This window comes from Vulpes lagopus, chromosome 1, assembly GCF_018345385.1.
Source record: "Vulpes lagopus strain Blue_001 chromosome 1, ASM1834538v1, whole genome shotgun sequence".
NCBI lineage: Eukaryota > Metazoa > Chordata > Mammalia > Carnivora > Canidae > Vulpes > Vulpes lagopus.
Window position 1 is genome coordinate 96,485,890 of NC_054824.1, and position 23,985 is coordinate 96,509,874.

Genomic DNA, 23,985 nt, shown 5'->3' on the forward strand with positions numbered 1-23,985 from the left:
TGCCTGTGTCTCTGACTCTCTCTCTCTCTCTCTCTGTGTGTGTCTCTCATGAATAAATAAATAACATCTTTAAAAAAATAAAATAAAAAGTAATAGAGGAAAACAAAAATGACTGAAAATGTCCTATTAGCAGAATTGATGTCAGCATAACAGCCTAAGATATTCCTCCTTTTCGTCCCCCTTTCAACAATTACTTAGGCATCTGTCCACAAACAAAAGTGCCTTTATGGGAGTTGTGAGAAACAGAACCATATGCTAAGGGACCCAGGAGTCTCACCCACATGTGCATCTGGTAATAGGCAGACAGACCTCAGCACAGGCTGCAGAAGAGCCAGTGGACCTGCCCCAACTCCTCACGACCACAGTCAGGGAAAACCTGACCTGGGCAGATCCCAGTGAATGAAAACAAATCTGTGGAAAGCCAGCCTTCCTCACAGGGAGAGGTTCTGGCCCACCACTGGTGACGCAGTGCAGCCCCTCCCTCAACACAACACAGTATGGCTGAACTATCTGGGGGCATCCTCTCCCAAAAGGGAAACGGGAGAATAGTGAGTTCATGCTCAGTCCCCTATGCTGTGGAGGGTGCTGCTGAAGAAACCCATCTCTCTCCAGCAACACCCAGAGTACTGAGGCTGGGCCTTCATGACTGGTGGGAGGGAGGAGATCAGGAAAAAGACAAATGAGAATATCCAAAGGCACTGAAGGGACTCAGTTCCTGCTAACTGCACTCAAAACTTTAGCAGGAAGTCGATCCACAAGCCTATAGGATCATCACCTGACAATCTCCCCACTGGGCCCAAGAGCTAAGTGATAAACTCATACCTCCCGCACTCTGCAACCAGCTCCTCTCATAGGTTTCCAACTGAGGTGGCAACTGTAAGTCTGATAGGTGAGTACTATCAGAAAAACAGATTGTTATCTATCGGCAAAGAAGAAACCAGAAACTTGAGTTACAGTGCCACTTTCTGGAAAACAAAAAAAGTTAACAGCAGCTAGCCTGGTGGTTCGTAAGAATCAGAGAAAAGATAAAAGCTTAAGAATTGTGCCACATGAAGAAGCAAAAATGTGGAGAAGATGTTATCCATATAAGGAGACAACCCAGATACAAAAGGACTAAGAAACAGTTTACCCTGTCTAGAGACAACTAGTATAGATTTGAGGAAGTGTTTGCTACCTTAAATGCAAAAGCAGCAGTTCAAATCTACATGAAAAATCAAGGAAATACACCAAAAGATAACAATAATCGCACAATAACCTAACTCAATGGCACAGAATTTAACAAGCAATCTGATAAAGAATTCAAAATAGCTGCTTAAGAAAATTCAACAAAGAAAACACAATCAACAAAGTACATTAATAAATTGAGAAATCTACAAAGACAGAGAAATCATAAAAAAGAAAACAAATGTAACAAATGCAATGAAAAATGCCATACAGAGCATCTACAATAAAGTAGATCAATGGAAGACATAATAAGTGAGGTGGAAAAAAGAAATTTTGAAATAACCCAATCAGAAATGAATAAAGAGAAAAGAATGAAAAAGAATACAGCAAGTCTACATGACCTATAGGATGACAGTAAATGTACAAATATTAAAATAATCAGGATTTGCGAAAGAGCAGAGAATGAAAAGGGGTCAGAAAGTTTATTTAAAAAGATAATAGCGGGGGGATCCCTGGGTGGCGCAGCGGTTTGGCGCCTGCCTTTGGCCCAGGGCGCGATCCTGGAGACCCAGGATCGAATCCCACATCAGGCTCCCGGTGCATGGAGCCTGCTTCTCCCTCTGCCTGTGTCTCTGCCTCTCTCTCTCTCTCTCTCTCTGTGACTATCATAAATAAATAAAGATTTAAAAAAAAAAAATAAAAAAATAAAAATAAAAAGATAATAGCGGGGATCCCTGGGTGGCTCAGCAGTTTAGTGCCTGCCTTTGGCCCAGGGTGTGATCCTGGAGACCCGGGATCAAGTCCCACATCAGGCTCCCTGCATGGAGCCTTCTTCTACCTCTGCCTGTGTCTCTGCCTCCCCCCCAACCCTCTGTGTGTGTGTGTGTGTATGTCTTTCATGAATAAATAAATAAAATCTTTAAAAAGTAAAAATAAAAATAAAAAATAAAAAAATAGCTGCCAACTTTCCAAATCTGGGGATATAATTGGATGACCAAGTCCAGGAAGCTAATAGATCACCCAATTATCTAAATGCAAAAAAACTCTGACTAAGACATAATATGACACTGTCAAAAACAAACACAAAGAATGCTAAAAGTAGCCAGAAAAAAAGACTGTAATTTCAAAGGGACACCCATTTGGCTATCAGCAACTTTCTCAGCAGAAACTCTTAGGGCCAGGACAGAGTGGAACGACATATTCAGAGTGTTGAAAGAAAATAAGTGTTGGCCAAAAATACTGCATCCAGCAAAGTTAGCCTTCAGGTATGAAGGAGAAATAAAGATTGTCTCAGACAAACAAAAGCTGAGAGAGTGCATCATCACTAGATCTGCCTTGCAAAAATGCTGAAAAGAGTTAAGCTGAAATGAAGATACTAATTGGTGACACGAGAACATATGAAGGTATGCAACACACACACAAAAAGTATATAACACAATAGTAAAGAGAAATATATGGTCAGATTTAGAAAACTAATTCTATAATAGATTCTACAAAACTCTAATTCTATAAAGGAGTAGTGTGTTAACCACTTAACTACAGCATAAAAGTTAAACGGAAAAGCATCAAAAGTAACTATAGCTACTACAGTTTAATGAATATACAATATAAAAAGAGGTAAATTGTGACATCAAATATATAAATATAAGAGAGAGAGTAAAAGAGTGGAGCTTTGTATGCTACCGAGGTTAAGTTGCCATAGGGTTAAAATGGACTGCTTTATCTAAGAGATATTTTATATAAGTCCCATAGTAACTACAACACAACACAAAAACAGAATAGATTCACAAGAGAAAGGAAAAAACAGAGCATACCACCATGGAAAAACACCAATATACAAAAGAAGGCAGAAATAGAGGGGAAAAGAAATAGAGGGGAAACAAAACAATCAGAAAGCAATTAATAAGATGTCATTAGTAAGTCCCTATATATCAAAAAATACACTAAATATATGTGGATTGAATTCGCCAACAAAAGGCAAATAGTGGCTGAATGGGAAAAAAAAAAAAAAAAAAAACCAGACCCAACTATAGGCAGCCTCCAAGATACTTCAGATTTAAGGATACACATAGGCTGAAAGCAAAGAGATGACAAATGATATTCCATCCAAGTAGAAACCAAAAGAAAGAGGGGGTGGCTATATTTATATGAGACAAAATAAACTTTAAGCCAAGAACAGTAACAAGAGACAAAAAAGGTCATTATATAATGATAAAGAGATCAATTCATCAAGAGGATATAATAATTGTAAACATATACCAACCCAACATCAGAACACCTAAATATATTTTATTTATACACACGTGTAAATAAAACATTAACAGAACCGAAAGGAGAAATAGACAACAATAAAAGAATAGCAAGGGACTTCAATACTCCACTGTCAGCAGTGAACATCATCCAGACACAATCGACAAGGAAACACTGGATTTGAACCACACATATATTAGATCAAATGGACCTAACAGACATTTATAAGGCAATCCCTATCAAAATTCCAATGACATTTCTAATAAAAAAATAGAAAAAACAAAATTTGTATGGAACCATGAAAGACCCCAAATAGCAAGAGCAATCCTAAGAAACAAGGATAAAGTTAAAGGTATCATACTTTCTGATTTCAAACTTCACTACAAAGCTATACTACTCAAAACAGTGTAGTACTGGCATAAATACAGAAGAGAATTAAGACCCCAGAAATAAAGCTCCATATATATGATCAACTAATTTTTTTAAGTAATCTATATGCCCAATGTGGGGCTCAAACTCATGATCCCAAGATCAAGAGTCATATAACTGAGCCAGCCAGGGACCCCTAGGATCAACTAATATTTCACAAGGCAGCCACAAATATTCAATGGGGAAAGCATAGTCTCCTCAATAAATGGTATTGGAAAAACTGGACAACAAGCAGATAAATGAGTATACCTATTTCTTAAACCATTCAAAATGGATTAAAGACTATGTTACAAGGTCTGATATTGTAAAATCCTATGGTGATAATCAAATTGCAATATATGAATATAAAATCAACACTGCTGCACAACTTAAACCTACATGTTATATGTCAATTGTATCTCAATGAAAAGAAAGAAAAGAAAATCTTTCCTTATCTACTGATTACCTATTAGGAAATATTCCAGCCTCCCTCTCTTCTTTAATTGTTGTAAGGATATGACAAACCATTAAGGATCAAACCATGCATGCTCACAACATACCCCCTTCCTACCCATTTCCTCTCTTCCTCTCCTACTCTTACTCTTGTTCCTTGGGTAGCCATCCCAGCTACTCAAGATCAACCAATTTCAGGATACAAAATCAAAACGCAGAAATTCTTTGCATTTCTATACACTAACAATGAAACTGCAGAAAGAGAAATTAAGAAAACAATCCTATTCACAGTTGCACCAAAAATAATACAATACTTAGGAATAGGCCTAACCAAGGCAGTGAGAGACCAGTACTCTGAAAACTACAAAACACAATGAAAGAAACTAAAAGATATTCCATGCTCATGGATTAGGAGAATACTGTTAAAATGTCCACATTACCCAAAGCAATCCACAAATTTGATCTAATCTCTATCAAAATATCAACAGCATTTTTCACAGAACTAGAACGAACAATCCTAAAATTTGTATGGAAACAGAAAAGACCCCAAACAGCCAAAGCAATCTTGAAGAACAAAACTGGAGGTATCACAGGGTGCCTGGGTGGCTCAGTCATTTAGGTGTCTGCCTTTGGTTCAGGTCATGGTCTCAGAGTCTCAGGCTCAAGCTCTGCATCAATGGGCTCCCTGCTCAGTGGGGAGTCTGTCTCTCCCTCACCCTCTGCCCCCACCCCCACTCATGCTCTCTCTCCTCTCTCTCTAATAAATGAATTTAAAAAAACAAACAACTGGAGGTATCACAATCCCAGATTTCAAAATATACTACAAACTGTAGTAATCAAAGCAGTATGGTACTGGCACAAAAACAGACATATTGATTAACAGAACAGAATAGAGAGCCAGAAATAAACCCATGATTATTTGGTCAATTAATCTTTGACAGAGGAGGCAAGAATATGCAATAAGAAAAAGTTTCTTCAACAAATGGTGTTGGGAAAACTAGACGGCTACCTGCAAGAGAATTAAAACGGGGATCCCTGGGTGGCGCAGCGGTTTGGCGCCTGCCTTTGGCCCAGGGCGCGATCCTGGAGACCCGGGATCGAATCCCACATCGGGCTCCCGGTGCATGGAGCCTGCTTCTCCCTCCGCCTGTGTCTCTGACTCTCTCTCTCTCTCTGTGACTATCATTAAATAAATAAAAAATTAAAAAAAAAAAAAAAACGGACCATTTTCTTATATCATACACAAAAATAAATTCAAAATGGATTAAAGACCTAAATAGGATACCTAACCATAAAAAATCCTAGAAGAGAGCACAGGCAGTAATTTCTCTGATTCGAAAAAATATATACCTCCCTCTGTTTACTGCAACATTATTTATAATAGCCAAGATATAGAAGCAACCCAAGTATCCATCCATAGATGAATAGATAAAAAAGATGTAGTACATATATACAATGGAATATTACTCAGCCATAAATAGAATGAAATCTTGACATTTGCAATAACATGGATAGATGTAGAACACATAATGCTAAGTGAAATATGTCAGAGAAAGACAAATACCATATGATTTCACTTATATGTGAAATTTTTTTTTTCATATGTGAAATTTAAGAAACAAAACAAAGAAAGGGAAAAAAAGACACCTCCCCCCCCCCCCAAAAAAAAAGACTCTTCAATAGAGAGGACAAACTAGTGGTTACCAGAAGGGAGCTGTTGGGGGGTTGGATGAAATAGGTGAGGAGAATTAAGAGTACACATATTGGGATGAGCAGTGAATAATAAACAGAATTGGTGAATGACTATATTGTTCACCTGAAGCTGATAAAACACTGTATGTTAATTATACTAGAATCTAAAAATTTAAAAAAAGGACCAGGTGAATGACCCATGTAACCCAATCCAAGAATCAGGAGATACTTGGTGCTAAGCCACATGAATTTTATTCACAAATGAAAAAGAAGGCAAAAAATTCAATTTGCTTAAATTTTCCTAAATGACAACTCTATTCTAGGCCAGTGACAAGGACAACCTCAGGGTCTGCCACCTTTTTAGATTCAAAGCCAAGAGGAAACACCACCAATGGTCACTCTGGAGCCACTACCGGTGGTAAACCAGAGTGAACATTACATCCCACATGTTTCACTCTCTGCCTACTGAAAAACAGCACTGTGGTGTGCTGACCTGTCAGCTCGGGGGCAGACCTGACTGATCAAGGCATAATCCCAAATGACTGATCCAGGAATGGGCATGGGACCCAATTCGGGCCTATGAAAATTCAGAAGAGGTTGCTGGAGGTTTCTGGTGGATGCATGCAGCCAAATCCAGACCTGCCAGTCCTCTGGTAACAGCTATCTGAATTTTACTTGCAAATGGAAAAATGCAAGAAATCTCTTCAGAAAGTGAAGAGAACAAACTCTCAAACCGGACATGAACAAGGATGCAACCACCTATTGCTACGATGACATCCTACAATCCAGCCATGAAAGAGGATGTCATGGACAAAAACTAACACAAAGGAAGGAGGGCAGAGAGAAGACACAGAAACAGCCTCAAGTGTGCCCAACTTATCTCCTGACTCTACTGTAAATGACTAATATTCCTTAATAGGAAAGCCAGCCAGAATTAGGTTTCTTCATTTACAGCCAAAGGCCCCAGAGACTGGTGGTGTTTTCTTATAATGAGAGAAGTATATATATATTTAAAATATCAATGAATAAGGAGGAAGAAAACAGGCCATGCTCAGTGAGGGCTTATCAGAGCAAGAGTATTGATCCCCTGTACAACTTTTGCTGGATATTGCTTCATATACCTCCCTTTCATATTACGTGGTATTTTTAATGAAAACTGAGTCTGTGTGTTTTAGAAAATGCTCACTCTCATCACAAGAAAAGCATACTCAGGATCAGAAGCACAGGATGGAAAGGGGATTAAGGGATGGCAGACTGCCAACCTTCAAAGCCTTTCCTGCTCCCCTCATCCCTCACCCGAAACTTCTTTATCAATTATCATCACAGTAATAAACTGAACAGTTTAAAAGTCATGGCAATATTGTCATTTTGGACAAGACGATCTCCTTAGGCAGGGGAAATGTTTTACCGTGCTCTACTGAAAGACCTAGTTATTATTTTCAATGTCAGAACTGTCTTAATCGTTTACTACTGCCATCTCCCTTCTCCCTTATGCTTAAGTTTGTGTTGGTGAATAATGAGAGCTATTAGTTGGCATTCAGTCCAGAAGTTTTTGAGAACTAAAGTAGGAATGTTAGGAGAATTTTCTCAAATTCCTTCCTGACTGTAATAACATGAATGATGTGGGACTATGACCTACCCTCTCAAGTCTCTCTTTCTCCCTTTCCCTGCCTCCTCACCGAACATAGACCCACACAAGTTTCTCTTTTCTCTCTTTGTATAACCAGGCCAAAGAAAGTGGGAAAACACACACACACACACACACACACACACACACACTCACAAAACCAATGAAGATGAGTGCCAAGCACACCTATGGTCCTGAAAGTTACTGCCCCTCTGTCAACCTGCAGGGTCAGCTCCATCTCCCAACCCTGTTCTTCAAAGCTCCTACACACAAACCTCCTGCATAGCACCCCCTTCCACCTTTCACTTCCTCTACAGGCAAGAACTGCTTCAATGTCCTACCCTCCAGCAGCAAATGTATCTACACTGCCAATCATCATGATAGTTTTCCTTCTTAGGTCAGAGGAAAGAGCATAGCCCCTCCTACAGAATTGATATTAAAATGGTAACAAGAATACCCACAATGTAACATGTTTCTCATCCTACATAAAGTTATAAGTGCCAGGGCACCTGGGTGGCTCAGTGGTTGAGCATCTGCCTTTGGCTCAGGTTGTGATCTTGGGGTCCTGGGATTGAGTCGTGCGTCGGGCTCCCAGCAAGGAGCCTGTCTCTCCCTCTATGTCTCTACCTCTCTGTGTCACTCATGAAAAAATAAAATAAAGTATCTTTAAAAAACAAAAAGTTAGGGGAATGCCCGGGTGGCTCGGCGGTTGAGCGTCTGCCTTGGGCCCAGGGTGTGATCCTGGAGACCCACACTAGGCTCCCTGCATGGAGCCTGCTTCTCCCTCTGCCTGTGTCTCTGCCTCTCTGTGTGTGTGTCTTTCATAAATAAATAAATAAACTATTTTAAATAAAAGTTATAAGCTCCATTTGTGCTCTAGATCCTATTATCTCCTCTCCTTGGTCCATTAATCCTTCTCTTCTCTGGCTTCTCAATTATCACTATCCCCTCAAATTCAAATTCCTCAGACTTCCACTTCTAGCCAGGACAAACAAATCATTACCCTTCCACCTAAAACAACCTTTTTTTAAAAAAAGGCCAGAATATATGAAAAAATGATTTTCCAGACCCTGGACGTTAGACCACAAAGGATAGTGATGCCTGAAAGATGGGAAATACAGGAAGTGATCCTTTGCTTACAGCCTTGAAAGCATTTCCAGTCTGAAGCATAGAGAGAAGATCCCAGGTGGAACCTAGTCAACTACTCAAGCTGAAGAGATGTGGCTGAGTCTTAATAAACCAAGGTGAATCCACAGGACAGAGTAGCAGGAGGAGAGAAGTCAGGAGATGTACAGAGGGTCCCACTCGAATACTGAACGGAGTACTGGAGGGCCCAAGTGCCTGATGAAACTATTGGAGGCTGAAGGAAGAACCACCTGAGAGGATGAAAGACAACAGTAATCTGAGCTCCCTTGGGGCTGGAATGTTTGCGGACACAAACATTCCATGGATAGCAAAGCCCCATAGGCAGAGAAACACTGTAATTAAGCTAGAGCTGCAACCTATGAAGTATCAAAGATTCACAAAAGTAAAAGAACAGCATCATTTTTTATAGAATTACTCCATAAATTTTGGTGACGTATGAGAGGCAAGAGCAAGGGAGAGGGGAATACCACTAAATTCCTTCCTGATGCCAAGCACTGGAAACAGTTCAATAAGACACAGTCCCGGCCCCGGTGGGCCATTCCATAGTCTTCAGAACAGATTCATCAACTTCCTCCTCTGAATACTCCTTCAGCTTTTGGCCAGGAGTCAGCTAAAAGTTCCCCTCCTTGAAAAAGCTTTCCTTCACCTCTCTAACTACTACAGAGTAGCCCGCTTTCCTTTCTTCACAGTACTTTTCACAATTTCTAATTATCATTTATTATTACTGTATGACTATGATTACTTACTGTTTTCTCCCATGCACAATTAGAATATGAGCTCCATATATGAAGAAATCATGTTTGTCATCTTCACCACCGTACCCTTTGTGACCACCATGGTCTATAACCACTGAAGGGACTCTACTTACTGAATGAAAACAAGAGCTATGACCAGGATAAGTTTTCCGATGGTAACATTTCCCAGGCTAGTTTGCTCCAAATCCTTAGATTTGGTTCCCTTAGTTACAAAGGAGTATACAAAGTACTCACCTCAACCTGAGTAACATTGATGACCAGCACCACCACCATCAACACTGCAAGCAGACAGCAGAAAAGCCGTAGTTTGAAGAAACTGATCCACATTGTCTGGCTGTGTCTTGATCACCCATGGCCGACGTCATGCTACCTTCACTCCTCAAAACTCCATTTCTTTGTTCTTCTGATTTGCAGGTGAGCTTTAGTTTTGCAGGTGAGCTTTTAGTTTAATTTGCTTCTTTTCTGCTAGTATCAGTAAGAGTTCTTTGTATGGAGGAGAAGCTGGGGTTGATTTAAGAAGTACATTCTTCAAAGGACTCCTTCAAAAAGGGAAGATGAGAATACGCGTCATCAGCTGCAACAGCCTAGTGTGTGCTAAGAGGAAAGACGCTACATTTCCTCTTCAACCCTCTCAAAGGCCCAAAGTCATGACAAGAAAGCAAAGAGCAAGAGCATAGTAAAATCTGTTCCATATCCAATCTGCTCAAACCCAACCCTAGGCTTCCATGTAAATAGAGTGATATTTGTCCTACAACCTATTTAGGTTTTAACTTTTACGAATACAGAGAAGAACATCTTCAAACTCTTAGATATAGAAAATTAGAGTCACTCTTAAATTTCTAGAGGTCTAAGTAAATAAAATCATTTCCCTTCCCTTATGGTTCAAGTTATATAATACCTCTAAAGTAATTATATTTTATCAGCATTAAGAGGAAACCTCATGATTTTATGAGAAGTTCTGAGATACTGTGCAAACCATCCTGACCTCCTCTAGAAAACAAGGAGCAGTGTCCCCCTGCACAGCAGAATACGTGAAATACTCTGGATTTTCAGCTCCCCACCACATATATAGAACTGATAATGCTCCCTCAGCTGGGTAACAGGGCACAGGGGGGAAGACACTTGCCTTGGAGATATAGGAAAGAAAAGCTAAGCCTGAGGATTAAGAGGAGATACAAATCTTTCATCATCTCTGCCAGAGGGAGAGGACTTCAGAGCCTGCCACTCCTAACTGTTCTCCCATATAATGATTTCAAAATGCTGCCCCCAGTTGTTATTTTGGTATATGTAAGCAGAGAATGTACTATTTTTTTTTAGGATTTTTTAATTTATTCATTTGAGAGAGAGAGCACAAGCGGTGGGGGGGGGGGGGGGAGAAGAGGCAGAAGGAGGGGGAGAAGCAAGCTCCCCGCTGAGCAGGGAGCCCCACGTGGGGCTCGATACCAGGACCTGGAGATCATGACGTGAGCCAAAGGCAGATGCATAACCAGCTGAGTCACCCAGGTACCCCAAAAGTACTAATATTTTGTTCCTAGCTTGGCTTTCCATAGGGGGCAGGGTGGAGAAGATGAAAGGGTGCATAATTATGGTACAGCGGACCACTGAATACCTCAACCGCACCAGCACTCCCTGCCGCTGTGTACTGGACCTGGCAAGCCATCCTATTCCCTCACTCTTCCACACTGTCTAATCCATTCCCATGCCGCAAGAACCACAACTCTCCCTCACCTCCACTTTATAAAGAAGACGGGGCTAGGCTATTCTAACATGCTCTCCATCCTCAGAATTGCCACAGCCCTTTCTTCTCATTTCTCTTCTCAGTGTTTTCACTCCTCTGTATTTGTATGTATTTCCTGTCCCCCCCAACTAGACTATACCAAAAACGACTATTTAAAACACACACGTGCGTGCACACACACACACACACACACACACAGAGAGAAACTAGGGGCACCTGGGTGGCTCAGTCAATTAATCATCCAACTCTTGGTTTTGATTCAGGTGGTGATCTCAGGGTCATGAGACCAAGCCCATGTGGGGCTCTGTGCTCAGCATGAAGTCTGCTTGTCCCACTCTCTCCCTTTGCTCCTCCCTCTGCTCTCAAGCTCTCTTTCTCAAATAAATAAAATTTAAAAAAAAAACACACACACAAAAAAAACAGAAACCATGTATCAGAGAAAAAGCAACTTAATAACAATATATCATTCTTTGATTCCCTCATAGTACCTCCCCCCTTACATGATATACGTTGATTCAACAATCTACACAACAAATAATTATGGAGGCCTACTATGTACCACACACTGCACTAAATGCCAAAAATTCCCATGGAAAAGCTTACACTCATATTAGGCAAGAGATAGTTCCTCTCCTAAATTAAATAGGAATAAATCCACCACTCCTGGCCACCTCTACAGGGATACCAAGTACTGTGAAAGGCTGCACTTAACCATTTGATCACTCCTCAACACTGGCCCTCTCCAACACCCAGGCACACATTCACCCCAAAGTGCCTGTAAATTCTGGAAAGAATGGCTGTGAACTAGAAGAAATAACTCTTGTCATCAGGGTCCAACTGCTCCTCTGCAGAAACCCTTCTCAAGGAGTTGGCCATAAAAATCATAGGTTTCCCTCATGCCCAGAGAAGGAGAAGACCAAAGGTGATACTCCACAGAGATTCAGCAGCACCATAGTAAGCACGGTCTGTGTACCATGGAAACGCCAGCAGCTGAGAGAAGCTCACTGTTATTCAGAGCCACGTAGCAGCAGCAGTCAGGGGTGCAGAAGGATGCCAAGGGCAGCAGACTCTAGAGCTACAGGAACTATAGGGAAATAGACAGCAATGCAAATATGCAAGAAGCCTCCCACAGCCAAGGACTTCTACTGAAAATCATCATTGGAGAGTCATGCCAAGGAAAGACCTGACTTCCTGCTGGGAGCAAAGAGAGCACTGAGTTTTGAGAGACCCATTTGTACATCTAAGTAGATGTGGCTGGAAGCGCACTTAGACCTCTTGAAAAGACATATATTAAAATGTTGATAGTTGTCACCTCTGCACGGTTTTTTTTCTCCTTAGTCTCTATCTTTCTGTCCTAACTTTTCACCAGGAAATAAAAATTACAGATATAAAGAAAAAAGCAAGTTTCTAAAAGTAATAATTAAAGATAAGCCATAAGGAGAAACAGAGCATTAAACCAAATATAGGAAAACAATTCAAAATGAAAAATTTCAAAGTTGAAGGAAGAAATCTCTAACCATTCTCTACTATTTTTCTACAAACCTAGGCATTTTAAGTTTATTTGCAAAGACAGCAGGACAATATCACTTGAGATTTCAAATTACCTTAGAATTGAGTAAAAACAAAAGGGTTAGATGGGAATGACTCTAACAAAAAATTTCCTAAATCAACCAAAAATAAAAATATATAACGTGATTTACCTTTTTTTTTAAATGTCCGGTTCCCAAGGAGAGATGCTTATTAGAACTAAGAAATTAGAGCTTACATCTAACTTTCCTTCCAGTGTAAAGTCCTGAATTCAAGCAATCATGAAAGCAGCACTTATTCTTGTCTTGCCATATTCAAATCATAGGTTGATACTTTTTTCATTTGTATACCATTCTTCCTTCTACAACAGGGATAAACACATGACACACAGGTTAAAGATACTGAAATTAAGGAAAACATATTTGAAATCAAGAGTATACCAAGATGTACACAGATTTTGGTATAACATAGTAGGAAAAACATTTCCTTTACTACTAATAAAAAAACAATAACTGGATATTTATATATGTGAACTTAAATATGGCAAGTCATGCCCAGACCTAAGCTGAAGGTCAAAACCTTATAAGTAGCATTATAACTGGAAAAAATAAATAAATAAATAGATAGATAGATAGATAGATAAATAAATAAATAAATAAAAGATAGAAGCGCCCTATGTTACTTTTTCTTAAAGACTAGAATAATCATGTACTTAACAACCCATCCTACCACAATAGAAAACAAGACAGATCCAAAAGTTATGATTACTCCAGGAGAAATTTAAATTTGAGCAGTCCGATTTTCAAATCTTTCTAATCTGCCAGTCCACCACTTAGTCATGCTTCATATTTAGGTTTGAAGGACAAGCAAAATGTAAAATGCATGGTCTGTTGGGTCTTTCACCAAAGCTTATTAAGACAACTTACCGGGGGTGCCTGGGTGGCTCAGTCATCTGAGCGCCTACCTTGGGCTCAGATCATGATCCCAGGGTCCTGGAATCAAGCCCCATGTAAGGCTCCCGCTCAGTGGGGAGCCTGCTTCTCCCTCTCCTCCCTGCTCATGCTCTCTCTCACTATCGCTCTCGCTATCTCTGTCTCTCAAATAAATAAATAAATAAAATCTTAAAAAAAGAAGACTACTTACCAGCCAACCTAACTTCCTTATGACCTATCCTAACAACCCCAGACTACCTCTCTGCACCTGTCTTCCTGTCCCATCTTGCGAGAGAATCACAGTGATTGCTTACATCACTTGGAATTAACATCAACGAGACAGTTGAGTTCAGTACTAAAAAGAAAATTAGGCAGCAAACCCATGCCCTAGGGAACTAAAGTTCTTGGACAACCATTTAACAAAGACAATAATGTACTAGAGGATAATCACACATCCAGTTTCTGGGACAGTTCCCGTCCTAAATACCCTGAACTGCTATCCACATAAATGTAATTGTACTTATCAGACCAAGTGTCTAGAATTTTAACTCAGAGTACAAAGACTACTTCACAAAAGACAATCAGATTTACATGGACAATACCCAAATTTAAATATTTATGTATCAGGGGAGCCTGTGTGACTCACTCAGTTAAGCACCTGACTCTTAATTTCAGCCCAGGTCATGACCTCAGGGTTGTGAGATTGAGACCCACATTCAGGCTTCATGCCTCCCCCAAATTTATATATTAAACTTTCCAAATTGCAGCTATAGAACTCATAAATACAGAGAACAAACTGCTGGTTGCCAGAGGGGAGGGGAATCAGGGGGATGGGCAAAATAGGTGAGGAAGATTAAGAGATACAAACTTCCAGTTACCAAATAAGTTAGTTATGGGGATGCAAATATAGCATAGGGAATATAGTGAATAATACTGTAATAACTTTGTGTGGTGTCAGGTGATAACTACACTGATCATGGTGATCATTTTGTAATGTATATAAATGTCAAATCACTCTGGTATACACCTGATATGAACAGAACATTGTATGTCAACTGTACTTCAATAAATAAATAAATAACAAAGAGCAGGTACATTTCATAAGGTGCTGGGTAAGATCTTGAAACTTAACCAGGATCTAGAGAAAGAACTGAAGACCTATCCAAGAACATGACAATGATGGGTCACCAAGTAAGGTCCATCTCTGGATGAAGAAGCAGCACAGCAAAAGTCTGCAGGACTTGTTTCCCCTGATTCCATTTCTCTTTCATTTATCCCCATTTCACACACCCAAAGTGCTGACTCACCACCCGGGCCTTCCCTCGCCCTTCTTCCAAAGCAGCACCCCATGCTTTCACGGGAGGAGGGAACGAGAAGGAAACAAATCAGTTAAATAAGTCAGAGGGCGGTAAATGCTGTAAGAAAAAAGTAGGGCACAGTGATAGCCTGTGTTCTTTAACCTGGCATGCACATTAATATCACATTAATATCATCCTGTGAGCTTTTAACAATGCCAATGCTTAGACTAGACCCAACTAGCTGAATCAGAAGCTGTGGGATCAGGACCCAAAAAAGAGCTTTTTAAAAAGGGTCTCCAGGAAATCCCCGGGTGACCCAGCGGTTGAGCGCCTGCCTTTTGCCCAGGGCGTGATCCTGGAGACCAGGGATCAGGTCCCGTATCGGGCTCCCCGCATGGAGCCTGCTTTCTCCCTCTGCCCGTGTCTCTGCCTCTGTGTGTGTGTGTGTCTTTCATGAATAAATAAATAAAATCTTAAAAAAAAAAATTAAAAAGGTCTCCAAATGATTATAATATGCAGCCAAGTAGGGGAGCCACTAGTATGGGGTGGCCGGCGGTGTTAAATTGGTAAGAGCGGGTCAGCGCCGGCCTTTCCAAAAGGATCTCTGAATTGTCACTCACGCTGAGTCCTCAGGACAATCTGAGCCGGGGTGACGGGGAAAGCCCCCTCACTTCGGTCGTCTCTGCCTTCATCTCCTTTCTCAGCACGCGTCAGGCCGAGGCTGTGGAGAGAAGAGGCCCAGCGCGGTCACGGGAGCGCCGAACCCACCGCCGCGGAGCCGGAGCGTGCGGCCGCCTCCTCGGCGTCGTCAGGCGCTGGCGGCGCCGCCCGCCTCAAGCACAGCCCGAGGCGCCGGCGACCAGCGCCCGGAGGAGGGGAAGGCCCCTGAGCACGCCGCGTGCTGCTTCATCTTTGGGAAACGGGCAGCAACCCTCCTGCAGAGCAAATCGGGGCGGGAGAGGAAAATCTCACAGACGATGACCCACAACACTCGGTAAGTCCTGACAGCGCGCGCCACTTACCTCCGCGCCAGCGGCTTGGGATCCCGCGGCGAGGGCCACCGGCCAGGGCGCCCCCATCACCCCCGGCAAGGTCGCTCGCTCGGCGGCCCGCGACCTGAGCCCGGGGCCCGGGGCGTCAGCGCAGGGACGCCGGGAGAGGTCGGCGCGCGACGGCGTCGCCGGGCAAGTGGCCGCGGACCTCGGCAGCGGCCCCCGCGCCTCAGGGGTCGGCGCGCGCGGAGCCGGGGTTCTCGGGCCCCCGCCCGGCGCCTGCGCACAGCCGCGCCCCCCGCGCTCCCCGCGCTCCCCGCCGGGCGCAGCCGTCCGCGGGGCTCCCTCCGGCCGCCGCGCATCCGCACGCGCGAGCCCGGCTTCCTGGCCCCGCGCACCTCCTCACCCCCGACCCCCGGCTCCGATTGGTCGAACGCCGGGAGGGGCGGGGCGAGGGCGCCGAGCGATAGCGGCGGGCGCCGGCCGCGGGGGGCGGGGCCGCGGGGGGCGGGGGGCTCCGGGGGGCTCCGGGGGGCTCCCGCCGGGGCGGGGGGCGCGGTCCTCGCCCGGAGCCCGGAGCTCTGGCCCGCTCGGCCCCGCTGCTGCCGCCCCCGAACTCCGGGCTTTGCCGGGGACCGTCTGTTCCAAGGCTTTGTTGTCGTCGCCGAGAGCGGTGGCGCCGGAGAAGCCGCTGCTCGCGCCGTCTCGGCCGTCGGGCGGGGGTGCTGTCTCCTCCGCTGGAAACGCGGCCACGCGTGAGCGCCGAGCCGGCCGCCCGCCCCGCCCCGCCCCCGCCCCCGCCCCCGCCCCCCCGCCGCCGGCCGGCTGCTCGCGCTGCCCCCTAAGCCGCCCGCGTGCCTTTCACTCCCCCGCCGCCCCGGGGGGTCCTGGCTCGGACCTTCGTCTACGCAGAGAAACGTCCCCAGGGCGTGAGTTCCGGGGCCGGCGGGAGTCCTGGAGGAGGCAGAGGACCTGCCCCGGAGCCGCGGGTAACGGGGTGCCTGGAACTTACCCGAGCCAAACGCAGACTCTAAACACAGACCTGCCCCCAGACCATCACCTCAAGGTTGAAGAAGAAAAATCAATACAAACCGCAACTAACCTTGATCATTTTTGCACTGAGTACCCCGGTGCAGGCTTTCGCGGCAGGGCTGCACGCACGGGGCGACTAGGCCGGGGATGGAACAGAGTCGGAGCCCAGGGCGCTCTTCTGGAGAAGCCGCTTTTCTCCTTCCTCGGGAAATTCAGCCTCCCAGGCCCTGGCTTCGGCTCCCTCTGTGCCAGACGAAGAGCCCCGCTGGATAACCGTGGCTAGGTCCGACCTCCCAGCGCCGCATCGCTTGTCATTCACAGTCCGGCTGCCTGGCACGTGGCAAATGCTAAAACAGGGTCCACCGACTTGTAGGTCGAAGCTTCGGCGCGGGAGAGACCCCATAACCCCATTCTCACACAGGCACTCATAACCCCGAGGCATTTGGGTCATCTTACATATATACAGTCATTACAGCCACAAGCAAGAATCACCAGGACCAGAGAAGCCTGCCTGTCACTACTAGATACTTTATTTTTTATTTTTATTTTTTGATACTTTAAAATAAGTGCAAAGTCACCACACTCCCAACAACAACAACAACAAAAAAAACTGCCATCATTCAGAAAATATGCAATTTGGGTCTTAGCCTGACCTGGGCCCAACACACAGCTTTGCTTCTTCCTAGCAGTGTCATCCTAGGCAAAGTACTTACCTTCTCCGGGCTCAGTTCCTCAACTGTAAATTAGGGGCAACACTACCTGCACTTAGGAATAAATAAAGTGACAAATGAGAAATTCCCTAGCACATTGTCCCTAATCTCTCCCTCTTAAATTCCCTATCTCAGGTTATGACACAGCATAAGGAATTTCTGAATACTACATTTATGATAATCTAACTTTGAAAGCTGGAAAAAAATGAGGATGTGAGATTTGGTATGTCATAATACAAAACCAAAGGAACTGTTCATTGCTGACCTATTTGCAAAAAAGTTTAGATGCTAATGGTTCAAAACTCGATTTCTCTAAGCAAACAAAGCATGGGGGCACCTGGGTGGCTCAGTCAGTTAAGCATCTACCTTGGGCTCAGGTCATGATCCCAGGGTCCTGGGCCATGTCTGGCTGTCTGCTCAGCAGATAGCCTGCTTCTCCCTCTCTGCCTACTGTTCCTCCTCCTCTCTCTCTCTCTCTCTCTCTGTCAAATAAATAAATAAAATTTTAAAAAAGAAGAAAAGAAAAGAAAGCATGGATCTTAAAGTTAGATAAGCAAAAAAACAAATTAAGCCTATTTCTGATGTAGCTACCCTGGGGAATGTTTACCAGCAATCTGGCTTCATCTCTGATGAAGCTTGGGGCACAAGAACTTCTGAGCCCATGTCAATTCCTGATTCAGTTCCTTTGCTTCTGAACCCTTTGAAAAAGTGTCTAAAAGCCCCTCAAATGCATTCTTCAAAATAAGTGATTACAGTCACATTAGGTACCAACCCCCCTAATCCCAAAACACCATAGACTATGAGAAGATGCTGCCAAGGGTAGGAGACTAGAAAGGAGATATTTGGTGCCTGTATTAGTCTGTTCAGGCTGTCATAATAAAATGCCATAGACTAGGTGGTCTAAACAACAGAAATTTATTTTCTCACAGTCTGGAAGCTTAAAGTCCCAGATCAAGGTGTCTGGTGATTCAGTTCCTGGTGAGAGCTCTCTTATTGGCTTATAGATGAACACCTTCTCACTGTTTCCTTTTTTTTTTTTTTTTTTTTTTAGGAACTGTGTGAGATGCCTGGGTGGCTCAGCTGGTTATGTGTCTGCCTTTGGCTTGGGTCATGTCAAGACCCAGAATTGGGCTCGCCACTCAGTGGGGAGTCTAATTCTCCCTTTCCATCTGCCTCTCCCCCCCACTTATGCTCGCTTGCTCTTTCCCTCAAATAAGTAAAATATTTAAAACTAAATAAATAAAAATAAAAGGAACTCTGTGCCAGTGACTAGGATTCAGGCACTTGGAGGCCTCAGGAGCTCTGCTGAGCAGTGCAAAGGAGTTCTCCTCCTGCTACTTCCATATCTGGTCTTTGAATTCTTCTCGCTGTGTTGATCCTCCTTCTCAGGTGGCCATAGCTCCCTCTTCTGCTGTATAGCATAGTCCTTAAACCACCTGGCCTGTTTGGCAATCTAGAACATAGCCCCAGGGAAGGTGAAGTAGCATGTTTTGAAATACGTCCAGCTTCACCCCCATCTTGTTTCTCCATCCTCTTCCTCTTATAAGGATATCAGTCTTATATCTTATAAGGATATCAGTCTCATTGGATTAGTGCTCCACCCTTATGACCCCTTTTAACCTTACTTGCCTCTTGCTGAGAAAGGCAGTCTCATGCATGCAGTCTTTCATAATATGACCTTGGCTTGGAACACTTCTTTACCAAGAGATGAAAGAGTCCTCCCAGCTTGTGCCAGATATTTTGCCCTATGTGGGACTTTGTGTATTCCTTTATTTTGTTTAAGACACCTAAGAGTTCTTTTACCTTTCCACCATGTGAGGATACACTAAGATGGCCATCTGTGAACCAGAAAGCTACCCTCACCAGCCACTGAATCTGCTGGTACCTTGATCTTGGACTTGTCAGCCTCCAGGACTGTGAGAAACATATTTATGTTGCTTATAAGCCACTCAGTCCATAGTATTGTTCGGGCAGCCCAAATGGACTAAGACACTTATACTATCCACTCAAAACAGTTTTCCAAGGTTACTTAGGTCATTTTCCTTTTTCTTAGACCATTCAGTGAATTTATGTCGTACACCTAATGCTTAGATTCAATTGTCATAGTCTATACTCCATCATAACATCCCCTGACATCCTACTTGAAATTTCGGGGGTAAAAGGTACATGTAAAAAACTTTAGTCTTTGTGTACTATTCTATTAGTTTTAAAGGTCAGTATGTGATAAAGAGGTCAATTCATCAAAAATATCTAACAATTGTAAATATTTAGGTATCCAACATCAGATATATTACCTAAATATATAAACCAAATACTACCAGAACTAAGAGGAGAAATACAAATCAATATAATAATAGTTGAAGACTTTAATATTCCATTCTCAACAATGAATAAATTATCCAGAGAAGCAATAAGGAAACAGGCTTAACACTACAGACCAAATGGATCCAATAGACACAAACAGAACATTCTGTCCCAGAGCAGCAGAACACGTTCTTCTCAAGGGCACATGGAATATTTTTAGGATAGATCATGTGAGGTCACAAAACAAGTCTCAACAAATTAAGGAAAATAAAATTACATTGAGTATCTTCCAACCACAGTGAAATGAAATTAGAATTCAATAACAGGAGGAAAACTGGAAAATTCACAAATACATGAAAATTAAACACATTCCTGAACAGCCAATGAATCAAAGAAATTAAAGGGATATAAAAAACATTTTGACAGATGAAAATAAAAAGGCAAAATATCAAAATTTATGGGATGCAGCATACTTCTCAGAATTGTCAACTATATTTAAATTTAAAAATTTTAACTTAAAAAGAGCATCAGAGCAGAAGGATCTATAGCCTAAGGGGCAGAATAAAGGGGTAAAAAGGTATGCAGGGAGGGACTGATAACTGATAGATGGTCAGACTTGTGAAACTACCTGGGGAAAGCTTCTTAAATGTGTACAGCAGACCTAGTGAAATATCTGGAAAATAAAGAGTGGGTATATAGCAGATCACAGGACTGAAAAAGGCAGTTTTCAATTCCAAGAATTTTTTTTTAGATGCAAGATGGGGCACCGGAGTAGCTCAGCCAGTGGAGTGTCTGACTCTTGATTTTGGCTCCAGTCATGATCTTCGTGTTGTGACTGTTGTGAGCTAGAGCCCCACTACTGGCGCCATGCTCAGCAGGGAGTCTGCTTGAGATTCTCTCTCCCTCTCCCTCTGCCCCTCCTCCCATTCACATGGACAAGCATTTTCTCTAAAATAAATCTTTTTTTTTTTTTTAAGATTTTATTTATTTATTCATAGAGACCCAGAGAGAGAGAGAGGCAGAGACACAGGCAGAGGGAGAAGCAGGCTCCATGCACTGGGAGCCCAACGTGGGATTTGATCCCGGGTCTCCAGGATCGCGCCCTGGGCCAAAGGCAGGCCCTAAACCGCTGCGCCACCCAGGGATCCCTAAAATAAATAAATCTTTAAAAATATATATGTAAGAATAGAAATGTAACCATGGTATAATAGTACCCTACACAGTAAAATATATTTCCTTACATGATAATGTAAAGACTGAATGTTGACTTCACTAAGATTATGGCCATTATTCAGATAGAAAAAGGAAAGGAAGAAATTTGGAGGGTGGCACAGAGCCACATCCTAGGTTAAAATAAGAGGAAGCCAGCTGAAAATGTCTGTCTTAGGGATCAATTGAAAACAGTATACTGGAGTTAATACCAGAAGAGATAGCTCAGGAGTAAGGAGGGACAGGACAGGAGACTGTCATTTTCATTATTTTATTTTTTTTCATTTTTTTTCATTATTTTATTAAAATGTTCATGAATTATATTGAATTGACAATATCTTTTAAAAAGTAAACATTTTTAAAGTTGATGAAACAAAAAAATTAAATTTTGATTTTTAAAAATTAAAAAAAGTTCTCAGAAGGAAGTTTATAGTGATAAATGTATACATCAGGAAAAAAGATCTCAAATAAACGGCCTAACTTTGTACCTCAAGGAATTAGAAACTCCAATTTTCTTTAGATTTTATTTATTTATTTATTCATGAGAGACACACAGACAGATAGAGACATAGGCAGAGGGAGAAGAAGCAGGCTCCCTGTAGAGAGCCTGATGTGGAACTCAGTCCCAGGTCCCCGGGGATCACAACCTGAGCCAAAGACTCAAAGCTCAACCACTGAGCCACCCAGGTGCCCCAAACTAAACCTAAAGTTAACCAAAGAAGGAAATAATAAAAATTAGAACATAAATGAAATAGAGAACAGGAAAAGAAAAGATTAATAAACTGTGAGTTGGCTCTTTGGGGAAAAAACAAAACTGACAAACCCTTAGCTAGACTAACCAAGAAAAAAAGAGAAAGCCCAAATAAATAGAATTAGAAATGAAAGAAGAGATGTTACAACTGATACCAAACAAATACAAAAGATCATAAAACTACTATGAACGATTACACACCAACAAATTAGGGAACCTAGAAGAAATGGAGAAATTCCTAGAAACATATAATCTACCAAGAGTGTATCAAAAAGAAATCCGAACAGACCAATGAGTAAGTAAAGAGATTAAATCAGTAATCAGAAACTTCCCAACAAAGAAAAGCCCAGGACCAGATGGCTTCACTGATGAATTCTACCAAATATTTAAAGAATTAATGCCAATCTTTTCAAACTCTTCCCACAAATTGAAGAGGAGGGAACACTCCCAAACTGATTTTATAAAATCAGCATCACTGATATCAAAGCCAGACACTACAAGAAAACTACAAGCCAATATTCTTAATAAATATATCGATTCACATTTCTTCAACAGAATTCTAGCAAACCAATTCAAAAATATATTATAGGGATCATCTACCACACAAAGATGGTTCAACACATACAAATCAATAAACGTGATGCATTGCATTAATAGGAAGATAAAAATAGTAAGATCTCAAAAGATACAGAAAAAGCATTTGACAAAATAGTCATCCATTTATGACAAAAATTCTCAATAGATTGACATCAGCTCGGGATCCCTGGGTGGCGCAACGGTTTGGCGCCTGCCTTTGGCCCAGGGCGCGATCCTGGAGACCCGGGATCGAATCCCACATCAGGCTCCTGGTGCATGGAGCCTGCTTCTTCCTCAGCCTGTGTCTCTGCCTCTCTCTCTGTGACTATCATAAATAAAAAAAAAATAAAATAAAATAAAAAAAATAGATTGACATCAGCAAAACAAAGGCCACATATGACAAGACCACAGCCAACACCATACGCAAGGTGAAAAGCTGAAAGCATTTCCAGTAAGATCAGAAACAACGGTCCCCACTCTCACCACTCCTACTCAACATAATACTGGAAATCCTAGCCAGGACAATCAGGCAGGAAAAAGAAATAAAAAGCATCCAAATTGGAAAGAAAGAAAATTGTCTTCGTTTGCAGATGACATGATCTCGTATATAGCAAATCCTAGACTCCACCAAAAAACAGTTAGAACTAATCAGTGAATTCAGTCCTGCTGCAGGATACAAAATCAGTGTACAAAAATAAGTTGCTTTTCTAGAACTAAGAATGATCTTAAAAGGAATTAAAGCAATCCTATTCACAATAGCATCAAAAACAATAAATACTTAAGAATGAACTTAACCAAGGAGGTAAAAAGATCTTTACGCTGAAAACTAAAAGTCATTGATGAAAGAAATTGAGGAAGACAAGTAAATATAAAGAAATCCTGTGTTCATGGATTGTAAGGATTAATATTATTAAAATGTCTATACTACCCAGAGCCATCTATAGATTCAGCGCAATCCCTATGGATTCCAATGGCATTTGTTTTTTTTACAGAAATAGAAAAAACATTCCTAAGATTTATAGAGAACCGCAGGACCCAAATAGTCAAAGCTGAAAAAGAACAACAAAGTGGGAGGCATAACATTTTTTTTAATTTCAAATGGTTACAAAGCTATAGTGACCAAAACAGTATAGTGCCATCAAAACAAACACATAGACCAATAGAACAGTCAAGAGTTCAGACATAAACCCTTGCATATATGGCCAACTAATATTTGACAAGAAGCAAAGAATATACAATAGGGAAAGAGTATAAATGGTGCCGGAAAAGCTGAATATTCATACTTCAAAGAATGAAACCTCCAAATTAGACCTTTCACAAAAATTAACTTGAAATAGATTCCACTTAGATATAAGACCTGTTACCATAAAACTCCTTCAAAGCTAAGAGAATAGATCTTAAAAGCTCTCAACATATACAAC

At 42.1% G+C, this 23,985-nt stretch overlaps 1 protein-coding gene across 3 annotated transcripts in view; it reads right to left on the reverse strand.

The window, feature by feature from the left end:
• The window catches only part of NXPE3 (neurexophilin and PC-esterase domain family member 3), a 47,868-nt gene extending 31,541 nt beyond the window's left edge, over positions 1–16,327 (reverse strand). The window contains exons 1-5 of one of the 3 annotated variants that reach the window (XM_041771489.1): positions 16,013–16,327; positions 15,611–15,711; positions 15,000–15,043; positions 12,934–13,121; positions 9,730–10,034 (exon numbers count right to left, since the gene is read on the reverse strand). In XM_041771489.1, coding sequence (XP_041627423.1) covers positions 9,730–9,822 — 93 coding nt within the window. In that variant the 5' untranslated portion in view covers positions 9,823–10,034; positions 12,934–13,121; positions 15,000–15,043; positions 15,611–15,711; positions 16,013–16,327. The remainder of the gene's footprint in view (positions 1–9,729; positions 10,035–12,933; positions 13,122–14,999; positions 15,044–15,610; positions 15,712–16,012) is intronic. The other 2 variants (XM_041771482.1, XM_041771495.1) reach the window with 2 other exon arrangements.
• Between the last annotated feature and the right edge of the window lie 7,658 nt (positions 16,328–23,985).